Source organism: Coffea eugenioides, chromosome 2 (assembly GCF_003713205.1).
Source record: "Coffea eugenioides isolate CCC68of chromosome 2, Ceug_1.0, whole genome shotgun sequence".
Classification (NCBI taxonomy): domain Eukaryota; kingdom Viridiplantae; phylum Streptophyta; class Magnoliopsida; order Gentianales; family Rubiaceae; genus Coffea; species Coffea eugenioides.
In genome coordinates, this window is record NC_040036.1 from 78,959,751 (window position 1) to 78,981,516 (window position 21,766).

Here is a 21,766-nt window from a genome sequence, read left to right on the forward strand (position 1 = left end):
ACTCTGCTCAGCATCTTAGAAGAGAGTAAGTTGTTTTATAGTATAATTGGCATAAACAGGTTTTAACAAAGAAAAGTCTGAAGATCTCCATCCATCTCCAATAATCTGCAACAATACTACAATATATATATATATATATATATATAAATGCGTGCACAAAATCCAGGTTGATCAAAACCAACAATAATCATAAGCCAATCCAAAATTGAATTATGATTTACTTGCATTTATGTGAAAGAGCAATAACATTTGACTGAAAAATATCTTTTATAACACATGTAGAACACATTTACTTGCATTTCTGTGTGCACCTGTATAACACATGCATTTTACCTTTTATAAAATACTAAATTCCTCTCATGTAACTCTACTGAAGTTTAAAATTTAACATAATATGTTAATTTAACATTATGTATGTATTAATTTTAGTTTGATAATAGTTAATTATCTTTTTTTTTTTGGAATTATTTAAATTAGTGAGTAGAAGATACCTGATAAATAATTATAGCTTGAGAGCAAGAGGGTTTGATAATGAAAATTAAGATCTGTATGATTACTTGGCCCATAATTTGATAGAAATCTTAAATATGCCGATTAGAGTTTGATAAGAGAGATTCTTAAAGGTACTCAATCAATCTGCTGTCATCCCTACCTACCCAATGCTCTATATAGGTTTTCGAAAATATAGGAACATGACATAGATTTCATCAATGTGTATGCGTGTTTTTTTTTTTTCTGGATTATGTCGTAATTATCAATTGATCACCCCATGCCAATAACAGAAGTGATTTGTCGTGGCCGTGTTGTGTTCCGACAAAAAAATTGTATACCATAATAGAACATGACATAGATTTAGTAGTTGAGGAGTGGGAAGGACATAGGCAGAGGCGGAAGCTATGTCAAGGTGCAGAATATTACCATAATATTTTTCCGCACACATTGGATCAAGTACTTCTCACGTCAAGGAATTTATGAACCGGAGAAAAAAAAAAACTGAAATTCCAAGGAATTAAGAAGATACGGAAGTTGTTGCTGGAAAACTGGTTTCCTAACTTGCTTGAAAGCAACAAAAAACTTAAACAGGTTTTGGACCTCCAATCAGATATGCTTGTTGTCGCCGTTATACTAAAATGTGTCTGAGAAAGAAAGACGAGAAAGAAAAGGAAGCATCAACCGGAAATAGAACTTACATTTCTCTTTGTTAATTTTCTCCTTTTAGATATCCTAGTCCAAGAATAATGGAGTAAAGTTTTCATGGAGTTTGATCCGAAAGGCACACTTCGACTTTGATATTTGTCTTGCTATTAATCTATTGAGGCCTCTTGAATTCTTTTTCATTTCAGGTCGTCTTGACGACGGCATCCTAGTTTAGAACGGTGAAGGTGAGCTCCTCCATTAAACTAAACAGCCAAACAAAAAGCGTCTTCTGATTTTTTGAATGTCTCCAAGAATAGTTTGTCATTGTCCATTTTCATGGTAAGGAAAAAGGAAAACAATGTCCAGGAATGTGCTTCAAGTGTTTGAAGACAACAAAAGACAACGCTAGAAATGTACCGGACTTTTACCGCAAAATATGACACGCAAAAACTTGAATAGCCCACAAGGTGGAGTATGTATTCAAGTATTGCTCAGGGCTTCAGCCTAGTGACGGTGTTCCACCTTGGTAGAGCAGTAAATTTTGGGTTTAAAGTTCCTAGACGTCTCCTTAAACGATGATAACCAGACACAGATGGACATATTTGGTTGGTATTCAGGTTATTTTGAAACTTTTCAAGCCGTATTGCGGTTATAAAATGGCATCTCATATTGAATGTCTCGTTGGGAACAAGGTGTGTTTTGTCGATTATTCCCCCTTTAAAAGGTTTCCTTGCTTCACGTTCTTCGGTTTCCAAGAAATGATCCGAGAAAACCAAAGTTCATATGCAATCAAAATGCTCAAGGCTAAGAAAAATGTGCTGGCTGTTTCCTGATTTCGTAGGTTCTCAAGGCCGCGGGAGGGTGGGATTGAGGTTATGGCTGGCTCTTGGCTGTTTATAACTATCACCCCGGTTACTTCAACCAGAAACAGATGCAGCCTTTTCCGCTCGTATCAGCAACAGAGCTCGAGCAGACATTCGTATGCTAGCAGCACATTACGGAGGTCATGCTCCTGTAACCAGCTTCCTTGCTCTATCAATCGTGTGCGGGCATCAACAACAGAGCCCAAGCGCAAGGACAGTGCTCTCACTGTGGACATATTCAATTTCCAGCTTTCGAGTTCTCTCATTCCTAGTTCTCTTCGATCATTCTTGTTTGATCCGTTAACTAAGAAAGCGGTAAATGTGGAAGAGAACATGGTGGGAAGAGACCGAGAATGCAATAAGGTCAAGGTTGGGGAGAAGTTGAGGAGAGCCAACTGGGTTGAAAGGATAATTGAACTTCAGAGGCAATGGAGGCAGAAGCAGCTCAAGGATGAAGAATGCAGCATACAGGAAGCCAGTGAAGATTGTGATGGAAATGGAGCTGAGGATTTTTGTGAAGTGGAATACGATGATGATGCAGCTGAAGACAAGGTGGAAGCAGAATCCTTCCGGAGGTTGATGAGCCATGTTTCTTGGTCAGACACCGAGCTCTTCGCTAAATTGGCTTCTCTGAGCAACTTGGCCTATGTGATCCCAGAGATTAAGGTACGTTCATCAACTGGTTTTATACTTCTCAGTGGTAAGAAAACATGGGTTGATATAACCACGAAGCTTCTTTTTAAATTGGATGCAATCTTTGTATTGTCAAAACTTGAATAGGAATCAAAATTCACCTCCAATCTGTCCGCCATATGAGGTTTTACAATTACTGCGTTCATCTGCAGACCAACATAATAAATATTATTTCAAATCAATTGGCGTCGTAACTAAAACGCCAACCAAGCAACGGTTTTTTAATTTATTTGCAGGCCAACGATCTAAGGAGATGCTATGGCCTAGACTTTGTAACTTCTTCCTTAACAAAGAAGGCAGAAGCAGCGGCCCTAAAAATGAAACTTGACCAGGATTCAACTAGTGTACCCCTGGAAACATCAGCAACTACAGAATCAGGAACAGAGAAAAGGCAGAATTCTAGGCAGAACCATCTCCCTCACCCATCAGTTGCATATGACATTGCAGCTTCTGCAGCATCTTACGTCCAATCCCGTGCCAAAGACCTTTTATCCATTGGTTCTGAACCCCAGATGGAGATCTCTGATGCAGTTCTGCATGCCAAAGGAAAACACCAGATAGAGGAAGAAGTGGGAACTCCTCCAGGAATACACAAATCGGAGATGGCTGCTTACGTTGCGGCATCATCAATGACAGCAGTGGTTGCAGCTGATGAGAAGCAAAAACAGGAGGCAGCAAGGGACCTTCAATCACTTCATTCCTCACCTTGTGAATGGTTTGTTTGCGATGACTCGAGCATCTATACACGCTGCTTTGTCATTCAGGTAACAATTCAAGTAATCCAAGATTACATCCTCACACACTAGATTAACCTCAAGGTCCTCAACTGACAGTTGGAGGGAAAAAAAAAAGAATAAAATGATGATTTATCCAGGGACAATATTATGTTACTGAAAGAGTTAATTATCTGACATAAGAGGAAACCGAATAGCTTCAAAAGCTTGGTTAGGTAGGATGCCATATAGCTTTACAAACCTCTTACTTGCAAGCTGCAGGGGTCAGACTCCTTGGCGTCATGGCAGGCAAATCTCTTCTTTGAACCAACTAATTTTGAGGTACACATACAAAACCTATCCAGATCTAATTTCTAAAGAAGTGGCTATATTGTAGCTAAGCAAGTACTTAAATTGATAACTGCATACTGCAGGGAACAGATGTGTTGGTTCACAGAGGAATTTATGAAGCTGCGAAGGGAATATATGAGCAATTCATGCCAGAAATTACTCAGCACCTGGAAAGATTTGGTGATCGAGCAAAGCTTCAATTTACCGGCCATTCCCTTGGTGGTAGTCTTTCCCTTCTAGTCCATTTGATGCTACTGACAAGGGAAGTTGTTAAACCCTTATCTCTTCTACCAGTTGTCACTTTTGGATCACCTTTTGTGTTCTGTGGTGGCCAGAAGGTCCTTCACAAACTGGGTTTGGATGAAGATCACGTTCATTGTGTGATCATGCATAGAGATATTGTTCCAAGAGCATTCTCCTGTGTTTATCCAAACCATGTGGCGCAAGTCCTAAAGCGCTTGAATAGCACCTTCCGCTCACATCCTTGTCTAAATAAAAATGTAAGTATGCTCATGGCTCCCTCTCAAGATAAAGAATTACAAAAGGCAATTCAGTTAATATGCCTAAAGAAACAGGTAATGGAAGTATAATAGCCTATCATTAACATGTCTAAGATCTCCAATGCCAACTCTTTTCTATAACTATGCTATCCCCCTGTACCAACAAATTTTTTCTCTTTTTGGGTACAGAAGCTGTTATACTCTCCCATGGGTACAATATTTATTCTCCAACCAGATGAGATGTCATCCCCTCCACATCCATTGCTCCCTCCAGGCAATGCTCTATATGCATTAAAAAATACTCAGTCTGCTAATGTAGCAAGTGCTCTCAGGGCCTTTCTAAATACCCCACACCCATTGGAAACTCTCAGTGATCCTACAGCTTATGGTTCTGAAGGTACAATTCTGAGGGACCATGACTCCCGTAACTATCTTAAGGCAGTGAATAAGGTTATCAGGCAACACACAAGGCAGGATATTAGGAAAGCAAGAAAGCAGAGAAACCTACTCCGGCAACTCTTAGCTTCAAAATCTCCCCATACATGGAGCAATGATTGCACTTCGGAAGAAAGGTTGGCAACAAAGGAACCAACTACCGGTGTCTAAGTTCTTCTAAACAAACTATTTTTGCACACAAAAGGGGCTGTTATTAAGAGCACAAATTGTTATAGTAACTAGCATCATTAATGATGTCAATATAGGTAGAAAAAGATGTTACTTCTAGTTAGTTGGAAAAATCCTTTTCAGTCCAATATTACAAATAGACTGCATGTGATGGCATTAAGGCCATTTATAAGTTACCAAGACCAAAATCATATTTCAGTCCAGTATTACAAATGGACTGCGTGTAATGGCATTAAGGCAATTTATATAATAACAAGAACAAATCCTTAACTCACAGGCAATCTAATAAAATGCCTCAAATTATATGAGACCATGACAACATTTTTTAAACTGGAAAAAGTTTATGACCTTACAAATCAGCAGGACACCTAGGACCACAATTCTCAATCTACTTATGACCAAAAAGACAGAAACATACTTCAGGAAATACAAATCCAAAAGCTTTGAAAACTTGCCAATGAAAAGAATTTACCAAATGGCAAAGCCAATACGAGGCCCAAAGAATGGCTTATAGATAACTAACTACCTGAGATAGCACCACTTTAGGACTACAGCAATGGCTTGGCAGATTCAAGGAAAGTAAACAAGATGGCGAATCTTTATGGCTGTTATGTTCATACACTCCTGAAGGCAAAGAATAAAAACTTGATTTTGGTACACAAATTCATTATTGAGGCTCAAAACTTATAGACTTGAACATAAACCCAGTAAGAACCCAAAGATATAAAGTAAACAAGACATTCACGCCAATAACGATAAGGAAATTTCCTAAACCTTGTTATCATAATGCATAAATTCCAATATCATCATCTTGTTGTCATGGTGCATAAATTCCAATATCATCAAAACTGATGTTTGCAGTTTCTCAAAGCATGACTTCTTGCAAAAGCTCAATATTGCAAAAAATTGGGTATTTCGTCGTAATGGGGTATAAGTTTACATTAGCATCACATGCACATGGAAGTGAATGGAGATCATTGTACAAGAGCATTTATTCAGCAAGAATATTGTAGAGGTTTGTGAAACAGCATTTATTAGAAGCAATAACTGTATCAGAAAACATGTGTAAATTGGTGATGTCTGCTATCCAACAAAATACAAGCATGGAACATATTATTATAAAAGCATGATGTACAAGGCAAATGGCTTGGTCACATCATTTCCCTTCAGCTGACTTTTTCTGCATATCTCAAATGCAGTGTTGAATAGCCCCAGGGTTGGCTGACTGCACATGAAACACTTCTTGTTTCTAGCATGATGCTGCAAAGCCAAAAAATTGTGGTCAACAACATATTTAAAAGTCATAGAACTAGCTGTTTACATGCAGTATTCGTTACAAGATAATCATTTAACTCTGTCAAACCAAGCATCTAGGGTTTACATTTTTTTTTTAACAAAAAGCAAATGAAAGCAATTTGGAACAGAAGAAAGACATAGATGAATAACTAATACTTTTAGTGCACAATGCTCACAAAAGCAGTGCTTGCACTTGGTCACAACAGGATCCACAAAAGGTTACCTACAAATGAAACAAGCAAAAGGCAAGGAATCATCTTCATCCTCATCACTCTTCTCAGCGGTCCACTCATCCTCATCATCAATTCCCAAAGCCAAATTCCATTTCCTAACCCTCTCCGCTTCATCCCACTTCTTCTCTAGCTGCCATCCAGATTTATAATCCTTGCAGATATCTGGTTGATGGTCAAACCTTGCTGATACTCTAATGTGGGCAGATGCTCTAAGGGGTCCATGTGCGCCACCAGCTTCCTCACCGGAGAACATATGTTCTCGCGAAACCCAGACTTGTAATCAGTGTCTCCATGTATCCCTTTGTACAGTTTTTCATCATTAGTTGATGTGCCTTTTCCTTTCAATCCCTCCTCTGCTTGCTTGAGAACTCTCTCCCTGATTGCCTGAGCATCTCTTGAGAACCCAGTCTCAGTTTCTAATGTTGCTGTTGCTCTACCATCATGATGAACCTGAATTTCTTTAGAAGATTCAAAGCAAAAAAAATGGGGTTCTTGAGTCTACAATAGTTTCTATCTCAATGGAACGCTTTGAGGATCCAATAGAGAAGTGTAACTTGTTGTTAGCTGCTGCTGGCTTCTTCTTATAAATTACAGAGCTCTCTGATGTTTTTGCCCTTAGATGGCTTTTTGAAGAAAATACAAACTGCAAACACATAAATGAGTCAATGATTTTATGTCAAGGTAAAAAATTAATAGTAGAAGTATACAACTACACAAGCTAGTAACAGAAAATCTTGGAAAAAACAAAATACAAAAAGCAGCACCACCACAAAACACATACTACATGATATACACTCCTGATACCTGGATGACGAGGGATCATTTCCATACACAAGTCCTTTTACTAGACCTTATTACAACTGACTAGCAACCTATCAGCATTTGGCTTTCAGAAAGAACTTTCTTTCATGAATTTCTGTTTACGTAAAGGAAGCACTGGAAGGAAGAGTTGATAAGGGAGATGATGAGTCTCGAAGACTTGTTTCAAAAGATAACGAAAAGGATCCTTAACAGTACTAGATTATATTCGGATTTCCAGCTTTCAAGCAGAATTCACACAACTAGAATATTTACCATGATCATGAATCAAAGGAATATGTCAGCAACAGCAGAAGTCAACAACAATGACTTATTGCTAAAAATTTGAGAATTCGGGTGTTCTCACTTTTCAAAATTATTAAACAAAACAGTGAAAATAATATACGTTCCACTTTCCAGCTCTCCAAACAAGCTGCAAAAATGCAGTCTTTAGGCTATCACTACGCATAGATGCAAAACTGCAAACGTGCTCTGGAGAAAGAGTATCAATTCCAGCACTCGGGAGTCACTTTTACACACCTTCTATAATTATATTACTCCATATAAGCCAAACCCTAGAAATCAGGGAAAACCAAGAAAGCAGGTGAAAGAATACATCACAATGAAATAGAAATTAGCAACAGACTTAATAGCTAAGGTCTAAATGGGCAAAAGAAATCGCAAAAGAAGAACAAATATCGAACATTGCTGTTGTTGAGGTCCGACAGAGTCTGCCATTGAACACTTGACCCGAACCAAGTGACCAATTCCGGGCAGGCGGGAATTTAAGTGGACTCAGTAAATGTCGGCGATGATGACGTGCGCTGGCGACGATGGCATGGCGGCGGAGCCTGGTTCTTCGGGGTTGTAGGGAAAGAGAAGAGGAGCTAGAAGTGAATTGACGCGGGAGGAGAGCCGGTGGACTGGCGATGGTTATTAAGCTTTGAGAGAGTTCAAAATTTCAGTCCGGCGTTTCCGTTGCTGGGGAGATGGCGAAGAAGCGTGACTTCCAATTTGTTCAGCATATCGCGCCTTCGGGCTTGACATTAGTACAACCCGTGTTGTCAAGAAGATTTGAGTAGAATTGGGGTTGTTTTTATTATTATTTTTTGTTAAAAATAAAGATTTTAAATAAAAATTTTCATATATCTAAAGGCCAGAAGTACTTTATTTTTTAGTTAGTGATTTCATAATTTAGATTTCATGAATAGTATCATTCTTGATATTTTTAAATTCACGACCAATGAATATTATTTTTTTATTTTCTATATAATTTGCCCTCTTAGTTAAAATTACTTAGTTGAAGGGTAAAATATTTATTATTTACTTTTTTGCATTTAATAGGTGTGGTGATGTTTCCTTTCTATTTAACCTCATATTAATAAAAAAAACCTTCATATTAATATATTTCAAACAAAATTCCTCTATGAGTGGAGCTGCTTCTTACTTTTTGAATTCAAAAGACATGAAAGGATATATAATAATTTTAAAAAAAAATAAATTTCTATAAAAAAAAAAAAAGAATGAAGTGTTAGAAACATTTTGACTTAACCATACTAAAAACCCATTCTCAAATTTATATAAATATAGATTTGATTGATTTTTACTTTTCAAAATGTTTTGGGACGATGAACTTTATCTTGGTAAGGATTAATTACTTGATAAATCCAATAGTAAATGCTCCAAATAAAACCGAGGAGTCTATTAGTTCCACATCAAATAAACTCCAAATAAGATTGTAGCGTCTACTTTAAAGAAAATTTTTGTTTGGATAGTAGATTATTTGGGATAATTTTTTGAAAAAAAATACCGTAGCATTTTTTTTAATGTGATGTGTGTGAAATAAAAAAAGTGATTAAAAATGTATTAATGATGCAAACAAATAAATTTTTGAAAATAAATCATAATCCAAACAAACCTTGTAGAAATTTTTGAAACATAACGATAATACTAGTGCACTTTTTAATATACGCAAGAAACGTTTCAGAATTTTGGAAATTGGAGTGGCGTCAATAAAAGAAAAGATCACTACATTTTGTCGAACCTACTGCCACTTGGAGCCGTGTGGGCATGAGTCTGGCCGGGGTTTCAGAATGAGGCCCAAAGGCCCAAAACAACGACCACCTTAGGGCTCTAGACACAACTAACACTAAAACTTTTTAAAATGTTTTTGGGCCAAGTGACTATCGCGCGTGAGGTGCCTACGCATCCTGGATAGAGATATTTTACACAGTTTTTCTTTTATATATATAAAAAACAACAATCCAATAAGACAATTAGGTTTGTTTGGACAGCTGATTATTTTTTAAATATATTTGCTTACATCATCATTATAATTTTTAATATATTTTTTTATCTTTTCAATTATCTTTTTATCTCACATACGTCACATCACAAATAAATGCTATAGTAAAAATATCTCAAATAATTTACAATCCAAACAAATAATAAAACCAGCTCAACAAAGGCATCGCTATTTTTTTTTTTTTATTGAAACGATAGATGTCCTATAATCTAATCTAGCCTAGTCTAAGGGGAAGGGGAGGGGGTTCGATGTGAGTACAGACTCCATCGATGAAGGTCAATTAAGACCGTCAGGCAGGAATTACTTACACAAAAAAAATTTTTCTTGCTTTTCTTCTGCCCCCACCGGCCCCACCCCAACCCTCCAATCCCCTCTTTTCTTTTCGAGATCCCCTCTTCATCTCATCATCGTCATCATCATTTCTATTAAATTTTCCTAAGCATTTGAAAAAGCAATTAGTGGTAGTATCTATTGCTTAATCTTTTTCTTAAGTTTTCTACGAAAAATGGCAATTTAATTTTTTCCACAGAAAATCTGTAAAATGCCCCATGCCTTAGTCTCTCTATCTAAGGGTGTGTTTGGATTGCATTTTTCATGAAAAAATTACTATAACGATTTGATGTATGTGAGGGAAAAAGGTAATAAAGAAATGTGATAACGGAAAATAACGTAATTTTTCGACGAAAACCGACAATTCAAATAAAGCCTAAGCATTTCCACGCGAGGAAAACAAAAAGGCAAAATTGAATTATTGTATTCCCCCCCCCCCCCCCCCCCCTTTTTTTGATACAAAACAAACAATTGCAGAATAACTTCAAAAACTTGTCTTCTTCCCAACTTCCCAAGTCCTAGTAGAGAGTAGAGTAGTATAATCTTCTTCCCAAACAACGTCAAACTAATTTCTCCTTCTCGTTTTCCTTTTTCTTTTTTATTTTCTGATGGATTTTACTATTCTCTAATCTTATACTTAACAGTCTAGTAATTATTTTCCCCCCCTGGATTCCGATTTCCCTTAAAAATCACTGCCTCCCAATTCACAAACACTCCCAAAATAGAAGCCACTGCCCAAATTTTCCCCCTTGCCTTGCCTTCTCTCTTCTCTTATTTTTCTAGAAATTCACGATCCCTTTACTCCTTCTTCACTCATTTTATTAGTCAATCCTTTATTCCCGTCTATCTTGATTATTCAGCAAAAGGAACCAAAAAAGCTAGGAAAAGAATTGGGCCTTTTTCTCTTTTTCCCCTTTTTTTTTGTTTTCTTTCTTTTGGTGTTTTGCTTTTTTCTTTGTGTTGGGGGTTCTCTCAGATTCCGGCACCATTGCTCTGATTTATTTCTTGCCCGCGACAGCTTCTTGAAAGGCTTTATGTTTCAGTGTTTTGTATTTAATTTTTGATTTTTCTGATCAGTTCCTCCTCTTAGGTATTAGGATTGCCTCTCTGTTTCGGTCTTTTTGTTCCTTCCGGGCAAATTACAGATATCCTATTGAGAAATACAAGTTTCTGGTGATTTTTCCATGTCATGGACATCTGATTGTTGAATTTAAGTTTTTAACGTCGTTGTTCCATCTATAAAGTTCACTGCTTCAGTGTTTTTTAGGGTTTTTATCCATTCTATAGTTGGCTCAGGATATTTACTGGACGAATATACGGCTGGCGAGTGAAACTTCTTTTCTGGTTATCTTGACTTGAGATACGAAAGTGGGGTTCCTTTTCTGCGGGGTGTCTGGAAAGGAAAGTTGAAAACTTGAGTTGGGGTTTGATCAAAAAGATTTTAAAGATTGAATTTTTTTTGTGGTATTTAACAAAAGTTATAGTGTATGGGAGAACATGAGGAATGGCCAGAGCCTAGTGGGCTATTGCCGAACGGGCTATTGCCCAATGCAGAACCGGTGGCTCGCCTCCTGGACTCAGAGAGATGGTTAAGGGCAGAGGAAAGAACTGCAGAGCTTATTACCTGCATTCAGCCAAACCAGCCATCCGAGGAGCGCAGAAATGCTGTTGCAGATTATGTGCAGCGGCTCATCGTGAAGTGCTTCCCGTGTCAGGTTGTTGATTCCCGGTTTAATATTTAGTTGTTTGCGGTACTATTACTTAAGAAAATTTGTTTTGTGTTTTCTTACCATTACGTGCTGTTAGCTGCTATGTTACTGCTTTTCTGCGCACTGTTAGGAAATGGCATTAATATAGGAATGGTAGAAGGAAATATTTATGGTTTTGTATATGTGCTTCATGCATGTATTATTAGAGGACCACGCTTTTAGTGTCTTCCACCATGCATGATCTCGAACAGAATGATGAACCTGTAGTTTCAGATGTGTTCTCTTAGTTTCTCTTGATGATTTTCTAGAACTTTAAGCTAATTACTTCTCATTTGGAAAGCTCGTAGTCTATCAAGCTCTAAGGTACTTGTCACTTGAATGAACAAGAAAATTAAGTAACTAGTACTTCTTTAGATTTCCAAGTGATTGTGAAGTGGTGCCTGATTTCTACTCCATTTTTGTGAAACAATCATCCAGATATCAAGGATTGTACATTCCTTGTCAATTTTTTTAAGTTGTAAAGATGGAGGTTTTTCTTTTCCTTGGACGAAACAAACATCATGCTCTAGAATGGTTTCTTAAGCTTTCATGGCTGAGTTGTCTATCCCATTCTGCAAAATAAGAATGGAATTTAACATTGAAAAGTTTTCCAAGATAAGGCTACTAGCATTTTATGGTTATAGTTGCAAACAATCATCCAACGTGAATAAGTAAATGCGTGCAGTTGAAGATCACTTCCGCACAAGTTTACCCACAATGAGAAGGTGGAGTGCTGTAGACATGGTGAAAACAATGACATGTCTTTTTGTGCTGCTGAATCTGTAGAAAAATTTGCTAATAGGCAACAGTTGGTGACCTTCTTTCTGATCCCATTTTGGAGCCCCAAAATATAGCGCCACTCGTGGAATTTTATATTTTAAGTAAAAGAATTTCCAATTATGTTGCTTGAAAAGTGAAAGAAACTTTTCCTTCTGATATTTGTGTTGAATGACCATGTGGAATTGCTGTGCTTGGATGTACTTATACTGACAAACTCAATTGCTCTTCCCATAAAACCTGTATCCAAAAAATGGATGAGAGGAATTTCTTTTATCCGGTTTTATGGATGGATATATGTGCACTTCTCTTTTACTGTCAGTTATCTTTTTGGACTTCTTGTCAATTATGTTTGATCATTTTTTGATATACTATCTTATGCATTTTGCCCATATATAGGTTTTTACTTTTGGCTCTGTACCCTTGAAGACTTATCTACCGGATGGAGACATCGATTTAACTGCTTTTAGTAATAATCAAAGTCTGAAAGACTCATGGGCCAATCAGGTGCGCGATATGCTAGAGAATGAGGAGAAGAATGAGCACGCTGAATTTCATGTGAAGGAGGTTCAGTATATTCAGGCTGAAGTATGTGTTATGTGCATTGTAGTTTATCAGTTTTAAATTTTGCGCCCCTTGAATTTTGCTATATATCTGTTGCTTAGTCTTGAGAATATCAGGCATTCTGCTTCTGTAAGATGTTATAGATGTCCTTTAGCATTTTGATATGTTGCTGCCTGGTTTTTTTTTACCATCACTTTCACATGTAGTAGAATCAACTTGCCTGATATTGTTCTCCTTCTGAGAGAAATAGTTAACATTAATGCTTCCTACAATCAGAGAAGGTAAGCTTTGTTATGGCTTGTGGCTGAAGTGTAAGGTTGGCTGCCCTACTCTGTGATTCTGCTTTCTTCTAGCGGAAGAAGGCTGCAGTTTGCCACCTCTCAGGACCCCCCTGAAACCCCTTACTTTGTTATAGGAGTCTCTTATAATTCCCTTCTTCTTTCCTTAATGTTTATTTGTCACCTTTTCACAGAATTTGAAGTTCGTAATCAGTACATTCTTGCTTGCCATCTTGATACTATAGGTGCTTCCTCTTTTCTAAGACTGAAGTCCTGACTATAAGACTTGGCTTTTACCTGTGCAGCCTTTGTACTTTTCTTAAAATGGATTCTGAAAAAAAAAATTTTTTTTGGCCCTAATCTTTACAAATCAATAATCTCATGGGCACTTGTGGGTTGTTCAGGGGGTTGATTTGAATTTCGTTGTGATCACTTAGCATTCAGTGTATTATTCTAAATTGGATAGTTGTTGTGTTATTTATCTTCTTCCTGTAACTTTATTTTTTATATCGTCTTTTTTCTCCCATGGGGTTGCAGGTTAAAATAATAAAGTGCCTTGTGGAGAACATTGTTGTGGACATATCTTTTAATCAGCTTGGTGGACTATGTACGCTTTGCTTCCTTGAGGAGGTCTGGATTTGCCTATGGTGTTCCTAGTGGCATGTTTGAATTAGAATATTTATGGTGCCATTGTTGCGAGACTTTGATCATGTGATATTTATGTTTGTTGAGGAAGAAAATACTTGATGATGGTTTTTTTTTTTGGCAGGTTGATCATCTGATAAATCAGAATCACTTGTTTAAGCGCAGCATCATATTGATCAAGGCTTGGTGTTACTATGAGAGTCGTATACTTGGTGCTCATCATGGACTTATCTCAACTTATGCCCTGGAGACCTTGGTGCTTTACATATTTCACGTTTTTAACAATTCCTTTACTGGACCACTTGAGGTTGCTATCCGGTAATACATTTCTGTGGAATTTAGCCTCTCTTGTCTTCCCACTCAAGCTATTTATTTAATCTTTCAGGTCCTTTATCGTTTTCTGGAGTTCTTTAGTAACTTTGATTGGGACAACTTCTGTGTTAGCTTGTGGGGACCTGTACTGATTAACTCCCTTCCTGATGTAACTGGTATAAATGGATCAATTTCTTCTTGTTAACTGGCTTATCGACAATCTTGTCTAATTGCTAATTCCAATTCTTCTCATGGAAATGTGTTGCAGCTGAACCACCTCGAAAGGACAGTGGTGAATTGCTACTCAGCAAATTGTTTCTTGATGCATGTAGCTCTGTATATGCTGTTTTTCCTGGTGGGCAGGAAAACCATGGCCAGCCTTTCGTCTCTAAACATTTCAATGTGATAGATCCTTTACGTGTAAACAATAATCTTGGACGTAGTGTTAGTAAAGGTACCTGAGCACTATTTTTTCCCTTAATGTTGCTATCTATGACTGAACTTCTTAATTAGTTTTTGTTTTGTTTATCACGTTTTTGCCCTGGTGACAGGTACCTTTTATATATATATATATAGGTGTGTGTGTGTGTGTATGTGTTTGATATCCTACTCAAAGCATACAAAATCTCATTCAGTTAATGAGCAGTACAATTTTCAGATTTTATTCCAGTAATGTCGTAAGGTTCTTATCTTTGATGGTCTTAAATAAGTTTTCCTTCATCCAAACTCTCTCTCTCTCTCTCTCTCTCTCATCATGGTAAATATTTGGTTCATTATCTGTCTTTAGGCTCTTAATATCCATTAACTTATTGTACCACCCCAAAAAATTTGCTTCTGTATTTTTCTCGTGTAAGGATGATGGTTAAGTAGGTTACAGTAAGCAGCTAGCCCTCTAGTGTGATTGGCTTGATACCTTCAGCAATTAGTTTTTTGTGTGGATTTGATTTAGATAAGCTGTTCTTGCATGCTGGACCAATCACCTCTTAGATTATAAATATTTCTCCTCGGCCTTATACTTACTTTAGTCTCTTAAAGCTGTTTGGAAAAGGTGAATATCTGAAAAATCTTTTCAGTTAGTTGAAAGGTTATTTTCTTCGTGGAAGTTTTAAAATGCTAAAGCAGTGTTAGATAATACTTTCAAGGTCCTTTACGCAGAGAGTTTTTTGTTTTGCCTTTTGCATTTCAAATTAAAATGAACTAGAATGATATTGCCTGTTGAGAAAACTTGAATTTTTTAAATAAGAATAACTAGCTTGTCTAAGCAATGTAGGTTTTTTTGCCCTTGTGTGTGTGCTTTTTTTTTTTTTGTGTGTGTTGTGGTTTGGGGGGGGGGTGGTTGGTGGTGGTTAGTTTTAATGAGTTTGTTATGGAATATCTTACAAGTGCAGTAGGCTTGGGTTTTAGGCATCTGGATGCAGAATTTTTAGCCAATGACTATGCTTCTGTACAAGCAGTCCATCTTTGTGTTGACAATTGAAAACCATTTGCTTTAAACATCTCAGTCCTCTACAAATTGCTTGCCTGTTCTCTTATCTATTGGGTAACTGGAACTTTCAAAGTCTATCTTTTTTATTCTTCCTTAGTAAAATTATAAGCTTAAGGCCATGTAGCAGGTCTTGGGTCCTTCCCTGCGTTGTAGCATGAGAATGGGGTTGGAAGTTTTTTTTTTTTGTTCTCTCCTTCATGGACCATGAGGAATAATTTGCCATGGATTAAAAAGCTACTAAATCTAGTTTGATTAATCTTTGGACACCAGAAATGAACTTTGAGGCCTTTTCGTAGGGGAAAAAAAATAGATAATAACTTCTGTCTCTTCATGATAATTGAAGGATTAATATTACACTCATATGTTCCTTCCTTCAGTTTCGTCTCTTACAAGCATAGACTATTATTGATTGGTTAGCTCTATGGCATCGTTGAACTCTTTTCCTTAAGTGATTTATGCTGGTGAAAAATAATTGTTTCTCTTGATACGACAATAAACTTTTTATTTTGTTTGATATGGTTAAAATGTTTATTCTTGTAGATCTGAAATGTAAAAATTACTTCTTTAGGAAATGTTCTTATCTAAAATTAGCAAATAATTATATTTTGGTAGTTGATTCTGGTTATTCTCTCATTCAATCTTTTCTCTGATTTCTTTAACTTTTTTTTCCAAGGTAATTTCTTTCGAATTCGCAGTGCGTTTGCATTTGGTGCTAAAAGATTGGCTAGATTACTTGAATGTCCCAAAGAAAACGTAATTTTTGAAGTCAATCAGTTTTTCATGAATACATGGGACAGACATGGCAGTGGCCATCGGCCTGATGCTCCAGTAAATGATTTATTGCGGCCGAAATTGGAAATTAACCTATCTGAGCCTGAGAATACTATGAGTAACACAAGAGTGAAGAAAATGAATGATAAAGTTTCAGCTGATGAGGTGGATGTAGAGGAGACCCAAACTCATTTTAATGCTCCCCAACATGGTAAATACTCTTCTGGAAGCATATCCAGAATGAACAACTCTTCTGCTTCATATAGTCAAAGGCAAAAGAATCATGGAAATTTAAACAGCTCAAGGGTGGCTGATCATGCAAGAGAATCTACTTCTAATCAGGTTGAGCATTCTGAAAAAGGTCAGAGAAATATCAAATCTGATCAGTTGGTAAATGACATTCCCGGAAGAGTTATGTTGGCCAGAACATCCTCTAGCCCTGAGCTGACTGAGACATATGGTGATGTTTCCTCTCAACTGAGGCGGAATAGAGCACCTGAGAGTGCAAAAGTGCATGTTACTTCCACAAGGCTGGATGGTAGTAACAGGAGGAAGAACCCTGGATCTGAAAGTTTGGCCAGCCATAGTGGCCGATCTTCTGATGAGTCCTCATCTGTCAGGCATGTCCCATCTTATCACAGTCTTGATGCTACGGCTGACTCAGTGAGTGGCTCAAATAGCTATGTGCATGATTCTGGTTTTGATACTTCAAATGAAGAACTTTCCTCCAATATTGGAACCCAGGGGATGCATCAAGAGGAGCAAGATCTTGTGAATATGATGGCATCTACTTCACTTCATGGTTTTAATGGTCAAGTTCCCCTGCCATTTAATTTGTCCTCAGCTCAGCTACCTTTCCCAATTTCCCCGTCCTTTCTAGCCTCAATGGGATATACTCAGAGAAATATGTCTGGATTGGTTCCTGCTAATATTCCATTGATTGATCCCTCTTTCTCGAGCATGCAATTTCCACATGGGTTGGTCTCTCCACCGCTAACACATTACTTTCCAGGAATGGGGTTGAGTGCAAACTCAGAAGAGGCAATTGACCGAAGCAGTGAGAATTTTGGTTCCATAGAGATGAACTCTGGGGAGGCAGAAAATGATTTCTGGCAGGATCAGGAAATAGGTTCCTCAGCTGGATTTGAGCCTGACAATGTTAATCTAGAGTTGCTGCAGTCAGATGACAAGCAACACTCGACTCTGTCAGGTTTTAACTTTGTTTCCTCTCCTTGGGTAAGTGGTGCTGGAGGTTCTATGATGGCACAACAGAAGCATAACAAGGAAAAACGTGGACCTCTGCTGGAAGATCATCCGGATAACTCTCAGTTTCAAGAGAACAGAGGAAGTGAAATTTACTCTGAAGAGAGATCGGCAAGTTCGAGGTTTTCTTCTGCTGCTCATAGTAATTCTGTTAGAAGTAGAACCTCATCTGAGAGTTCTTGGGATGGATCAGCAAGTAAGGTGTCAAAATCAACAAGAGAGAGACGAGGAAAGAAAGTTGTTGCTGGAGATTCAACTGCTGGATATGGAAAAGGTAAGATTATTTCTGAACGTGTACATAATCACGCTGAAGATGAAGATCAAGATTGGAACCCACAATCAATTGTGGGTGCTGAATTGACTGAGAGAAGTCTAGGGGCTCAATCTGTTGCTTCCCTGCATGGCCCTAGGCATCACATGCCTGGTTATGAAGTTTCCCAGGCAAGTGGATCAGATTCAGTGGCACCTATTGCACCAATGCTCTTAGGTCCTGGATCTCGGCAAAGGATGACTGACAATTCTGGTGTAATTGCATTTTATCCCACGGGACCTCCAGTTCCTTTTCTAACTATGCTTCCAGTATACAATATCCCTCCTGAAACTGGAGCTTCTGATACATCGACAAGCCATTTTGGAGGAGAGGGGGTCTTGGAGAACAATGATTCTGTGCAGCATTTTGACACAATTGAGGGTCTTGATCAGTCTGAAGATGTAAATTCTTCTACTTCCTTCAGAGTGCCTACTGCCATCGAGACATCTGATGAGCACAAGCCTGATATACTCAACAGTGACTTTGCCAGCCATTGGCAGAATCTGCAATATGGTAGGTTCTGCCAAAATCCTAGGTACCCTGGGCCTCTTATTTATCCCTCTCCAGTGATGGTGCCACCTATGTATCTTCAAGGTCGTTTCCCTTGGGATGGTCCTGGGAGACCTCTTTCGGCCAACCTCTTCACTCAGTTGATGGGTTATGGTCCTCGGCTGGTTCCAGTTTCTCCTTTACAGTCTGTTTCAAATAGACCTCCTAATGTCTATCAACATTATGTTGAGGACATGCCCAGATATCGAAGTGGGACTGGGACTTATCTGCCAAACCCTGTAAGTTGGATTTTTGTTGAACAAGTTCTTCATCATTCCTTTAAAGATTTCAGCTGCTTATTGTTGTTATTTGTCCCTTTTTGTTTCCAAAATTTGGCTACTTATTAATTAGTATGCATGGATAGTGAAGCAAACATATGAGAACATGAAACAGGGTATTTTCTAGCAACAGCGGTATGGGTTTACACTATCAACCCAAGGTTGTCTTTCTAGGACTTCTTAGTGGCAGAATCTTGTTTCTGTTGAAGTGTCTGTGGACACAGGTTACTTAGGTCTATGTGCTGTATATATTCTGCATCTTCAAGTAGCCTCACTTAGTTGGATCATACTAGTCTTTCAAGGCAATGACCATTTATGCGTCTCCCTTCATGAAAATGGCTTATTTGCTGGGCCTATTTGGAAGGGTTTTATTGAAAAATCAATTGGTTAATTTGGAATTTTAAGAGAGAGTCATCGTGACAGTTACTATGATATCATCTTGTATTGAATGTTTAATACTTTTGTCTTAGCTGAATTTGGTTTCCTTTAACACATAAGTAGTCGATTGAACTATGATGTTGATGATATTATATATAAAAAGAAGGGAGGCTGTATTTTGGTGAGCATGTACTTAGAAATTGGTTATGCTAGCCTTAAATTGATTGGTGTAATGAATGCAAGAAGTCGATAGTGTTGGAGCCTCAATGGTACTTGTCTAGACATATGGTAGGAGTATCATCTTACTTGTAGAGTTTCATTAGAAATTGTTGTCAAACAAGGGTTTCTTCATTAATATTTGCAAAATCTATATTGCCTCTCTTCTTCTGGCTAGGCGGAGTTATGTCAAGTTTTTGTCTTACTATTGCTGGTGGTTCATTTTTGTTGCTTCATTACTGACTCCCTTTTCACCCATCAACTGTGTGCATGACTTTTCTACTTTGCTATTCTTCAGAAGGTTTCCATGAGGGATCGCCACTCTTCTGGTGGCAGGAGAGGGAATTACAACTATGAAAGAAGTGATAGCTATGGTGACAGAGAAGGGAACTGGAATGGGAATTCTAAATCAAGAGCTGCCGGCCGCAGTCACAATCGCAACCAAACTGAGAAGTCAAACTCAAGATTGGATCGTTTCTCTTCCAGTGACAACCGGGCAGATCGATCTTGGCCAGCGTATAGACATGAGTCCTTGTCTTCTTATCAGAATGGTCCCTTGCGTTCTAACTCTAGCCAGAATGGTCCTGCTAATGTGACTTACAGCATGTATCAGTTACCACAGATGGATCCTAGTGGAGTATCTTCAAATGGACCTGCTGTTCCACCGGTGGTTATGCTGTATCCTTTTGATCATAATGCTAGTTTTGGGTCGCGTGGTGAACAGCTAGAGTTTGGGTCTCTTGGTCCAATAGGCTTTTCTGGTATGAATGAACAACCACATTTAAGTGAAGGAACCAGAGCTAGAGGAGCATATGATGATCATAGGTTTCGTGGAGGCTCTGGTCAAAGGTCTTCACCAGATCATCCATCCTCGCCTCATCATCACAGGTAATTTTTCTAACTTCTGTTTTCGTTATGAGCCGAGGGATTCTTGTGGTTGATTTGAGAGTTGAAGAATATGTAACACTGTTATATTTAGTTTCAATTTGGATTGTGTGATTTGTATGTCCCTGGTTTTCTGGTTACAGTGGTCATGTTTACAGATGTAAATACTTGTAATAAATCAAGTGCACTATGTTTTTTGCTTCGTGGATCGAAATGGTGTGGCATGCTCATATAATAATTATTCTCCGGGAAATTGAAACCTTTATGATGATATCTAATAATTCCTCTGATAGGATGGTTTTAGCCCAGAGAAGTGCCTCATGTTGGCTGACTGTTTAACTGAAAAATGTGTAGATTATTCACCTGATTGTTACATTGGTCTAGGAATCTTTGGATATATTATTCCCTTTTTGTTACTCTGAGACGAGGCAATCATTCTTTGACCTTTGCCCTTATGATAGCTAATTCGTTGTGGAGCTTTTGCAACGAGCATGCATTATAACAATTGTTTTTGCATGGTTGGATTCACGTGTATTTCGTATGACCGATCACTGGTGATCTCTGCTTCTTTTTTGTTTCTTTTCTTTTCTTTTTTTGGGGTTGTTGGTTAGGTGTGTGTCACTACATTCTGTAACATACATATATCATCTTATTAACAGGAGGACTTAAATAGCTTGCCAGGCTGAAAGGAGCTGCCTTGGAAGGAACTATTAAGATTTTCCTCTATTGTTGAACCATGTAGAGGAGGACGGTGGAGCCGTAGCAAAGTGCCATCCCAGAAATCAGGGAAATGTAGTGAGTGTCACCATGACCATGCGTGAAGGATCTGGTGGGTGCATATTGATATTGGTTGTTTTCTTTTCAAGTTAGTTCTTGATTGGTCTCCTCTTTAGGTCTCAGTAGTTCCTGTATGTAATCTCTATCAAGTCATATTCTAACTGCGGCCATCTACAAAAGATAAGGAAGCACAGCAGGAGGAAGTAGTAGGACTCACATTGGAATTTTATTCCCCACCTTTTCCTTCTATTAGGAAGTTACATACTGTACTTTCATGAAAGTAGAGCCTTTTTGAGGTTAAAAAAGAAAAAAAAATTAGAATTTTTTACTCTGATATATAGTAGTTTTGTCAATGATGGGACACCGTTCCCCATAGATCCTTCTAGGTTCTAATGATCAGTTGCTTGTACTAGTTTCATCCACCATCTGGATGTATAACAGTGTAGTAACCTGAATGGCAATGACAAGTTTAAAAAAAAAAAAAAGGTCTATTATTTTTTATGTCTTATAGCAGCGTACTATTTTAACGGATCTTCTGTCTAATGTTCTTAAAAAAAAAAAAGAAAATATAGGGCATGGAATAAAATGCCCTTTTTATTTTCAGCAGCATATTATGGTCTATGAATGAATAAAAGGAAATGGTAACCAGCGTGAAAAGGGAAAAGGTCAGGAACGGTTGATTTTCT

The 21,766-nt window shown here is 37.8% G+C and overlaps 3 protein-coding genes across 4 annotated transcripts; 2 read left to right on the forward strand and 1 right to left on the reverse strand.

Annotated features, from left to right (window-relative positions):
• The first annotated feature begins 1,712 nt into the window (after positions 1-1,712).
• On the forward strand, positions 1,713-4,891 carry LOC113760357 (phospholipase A1 PLIP1, chloroplastic). The gene is made up of 6 exons (XM_027302906.1): positions 1,713-1,861; positions 1,979-2,666; positions 2,930-3,457; positions 3,689-3,748; positions 3,841-4,257; positions 4,447-4,891. The coding sequence occupies exons 1-6, from the start codon at positions 1,713-1,715 to the stop codon at positions 4,861-4,863; spliced, it is 2,259 nt and encodes a 752-aa protein (XP_027158707.1). The 3' UTR covers positions 4,864-4,891.
• Positions 4,892-5,876: 985 nt separating this feature from the next.
• Positions 5,877-8,234, reverse strand: LOC113762859 (zinc finger CCCH domain-containing protein 1-like). Of its 2 annotated transcripts, XM_027306476.1 has the most exons (3): positions 7,913-8,234; positions 6,401-7,053; positions 5,877-6,141 (listed from the first exon to the last, which is right to left on the reverse strand). In XM_027306476.1, the coding sequence occupies exons 2-3, from the start codon at positions 6,661-6,663 to the stop codon at positions 6,048-6,050; spliced, it is 357 nt and encodes a 118-aa protein (XP_027162277.1). In that variant the 5' UTR covers positions 6,664-7,053; positions 7,913-8,234; the 3' UTR covers positions 5,877-6,047. The 2 variants fall into 2 exon arrangements, 1 of the variants encoding a protein (XP_027162277.1); XR_003467272.1 differs by lacking the exon at positions 7,913-8,234 and having other exon boundaries at positions 6,405-7,322.
• Positions 8,235-10,540: 2,306 nt separating this feature from the next.
• On the forward strand, positions 10,541-21,588 carry LOC113762857. The gene is made up of 9 exons (XM_027306474.1): positions 10,541-11,558; positions 12,768-12,956; positions 13,748-13,840; positions 13,980-14,162; positions 14,241-14,343; positions 14,436-14,621; positions 16,327-18,785; positions 19,717-20,306; positions 20,963-21,588. The coding sequence occupies exons 1-9, from the start codon at positions 11,331-11,333 to the stop codon at positions 20,970-20,972; spliced, it is 4,041 nt and encodes a 1,346-aa protein (XP_027162275.1). The 5' UTR covers positions 10,541-11,330; the 3' UTR covers positions 20,973-21,588.
• The last annotated feature ends 178 nt before the right edge of the window (positions 21,589-21,766 follow it).

What these genes read in the sequence shown, in the direction of transcription:
- LOC113760357 (XM_027302906.1), top strand. Translation starts at nt 1,713, where the DNA reads ATGATAACCAGACACAGATGGACATATTTGGTTGGTATTCAGGTTATT. An exon ending in TTGAACCAACTAATTTTGAG is followed by an intron (nt 3,749 to 3,840) that starts GTACACATACAA and finishes TGCATACTGCAG; the next exon opens with GGAACAGATGTGTTGGTTCA. An exon ending in ATCCTTGTCTAAATAAAAAT is followed by an intron (nt 4,258 to 4,446) that starts GTAAGTATGCTC and finishes TTTTGGGTACAG; the next exon opens with AAGCTGTTATACTCTCCCAT.
- LOC113762859 (XM_027306476.1), bottom strand. Translation starts at nt 6,663, where the DNA reads ATGTTCTCCGGTGAGGAAGCTGGTGGCGCACATGGACCCCTTAGAGCA. An exon ending in TTTGCTTGTTTCATTTGTAG is followed by an intron (nt 6,142 to 6,400) that starts GTAACCTTTTGT and finishes TTGGCTTTGCAG; the next exon opens with CATCATGCTAGAAACAAGAA.
- LOC113762857 (XM_027306474.1), top strand. Translation starts at nt 11,331, where the DNA reads ATGGGAGAACATGAGGAATGGCCAGAGCCTAGTGGGCTATTGCCGAAC. An exon ending in TGAAGTGCTTCCCGTGTCAG is followed by an intron (nt 11,559 to 12,767) that starts GTTGTTGATTCC and finishes GCCCATATATAG; the next exon opens with GTTTTTACTTTTGGCTCTGT. An exon ending in TGGACGTAGTGTTAGTAAAG is followed by an intron (nt 14,622 to 16,326) that starts GTACCTGAGCAC and finishes TTTTTTTCCAAG; the next exon opens with GTAATTTCTTTCGAATTCGC.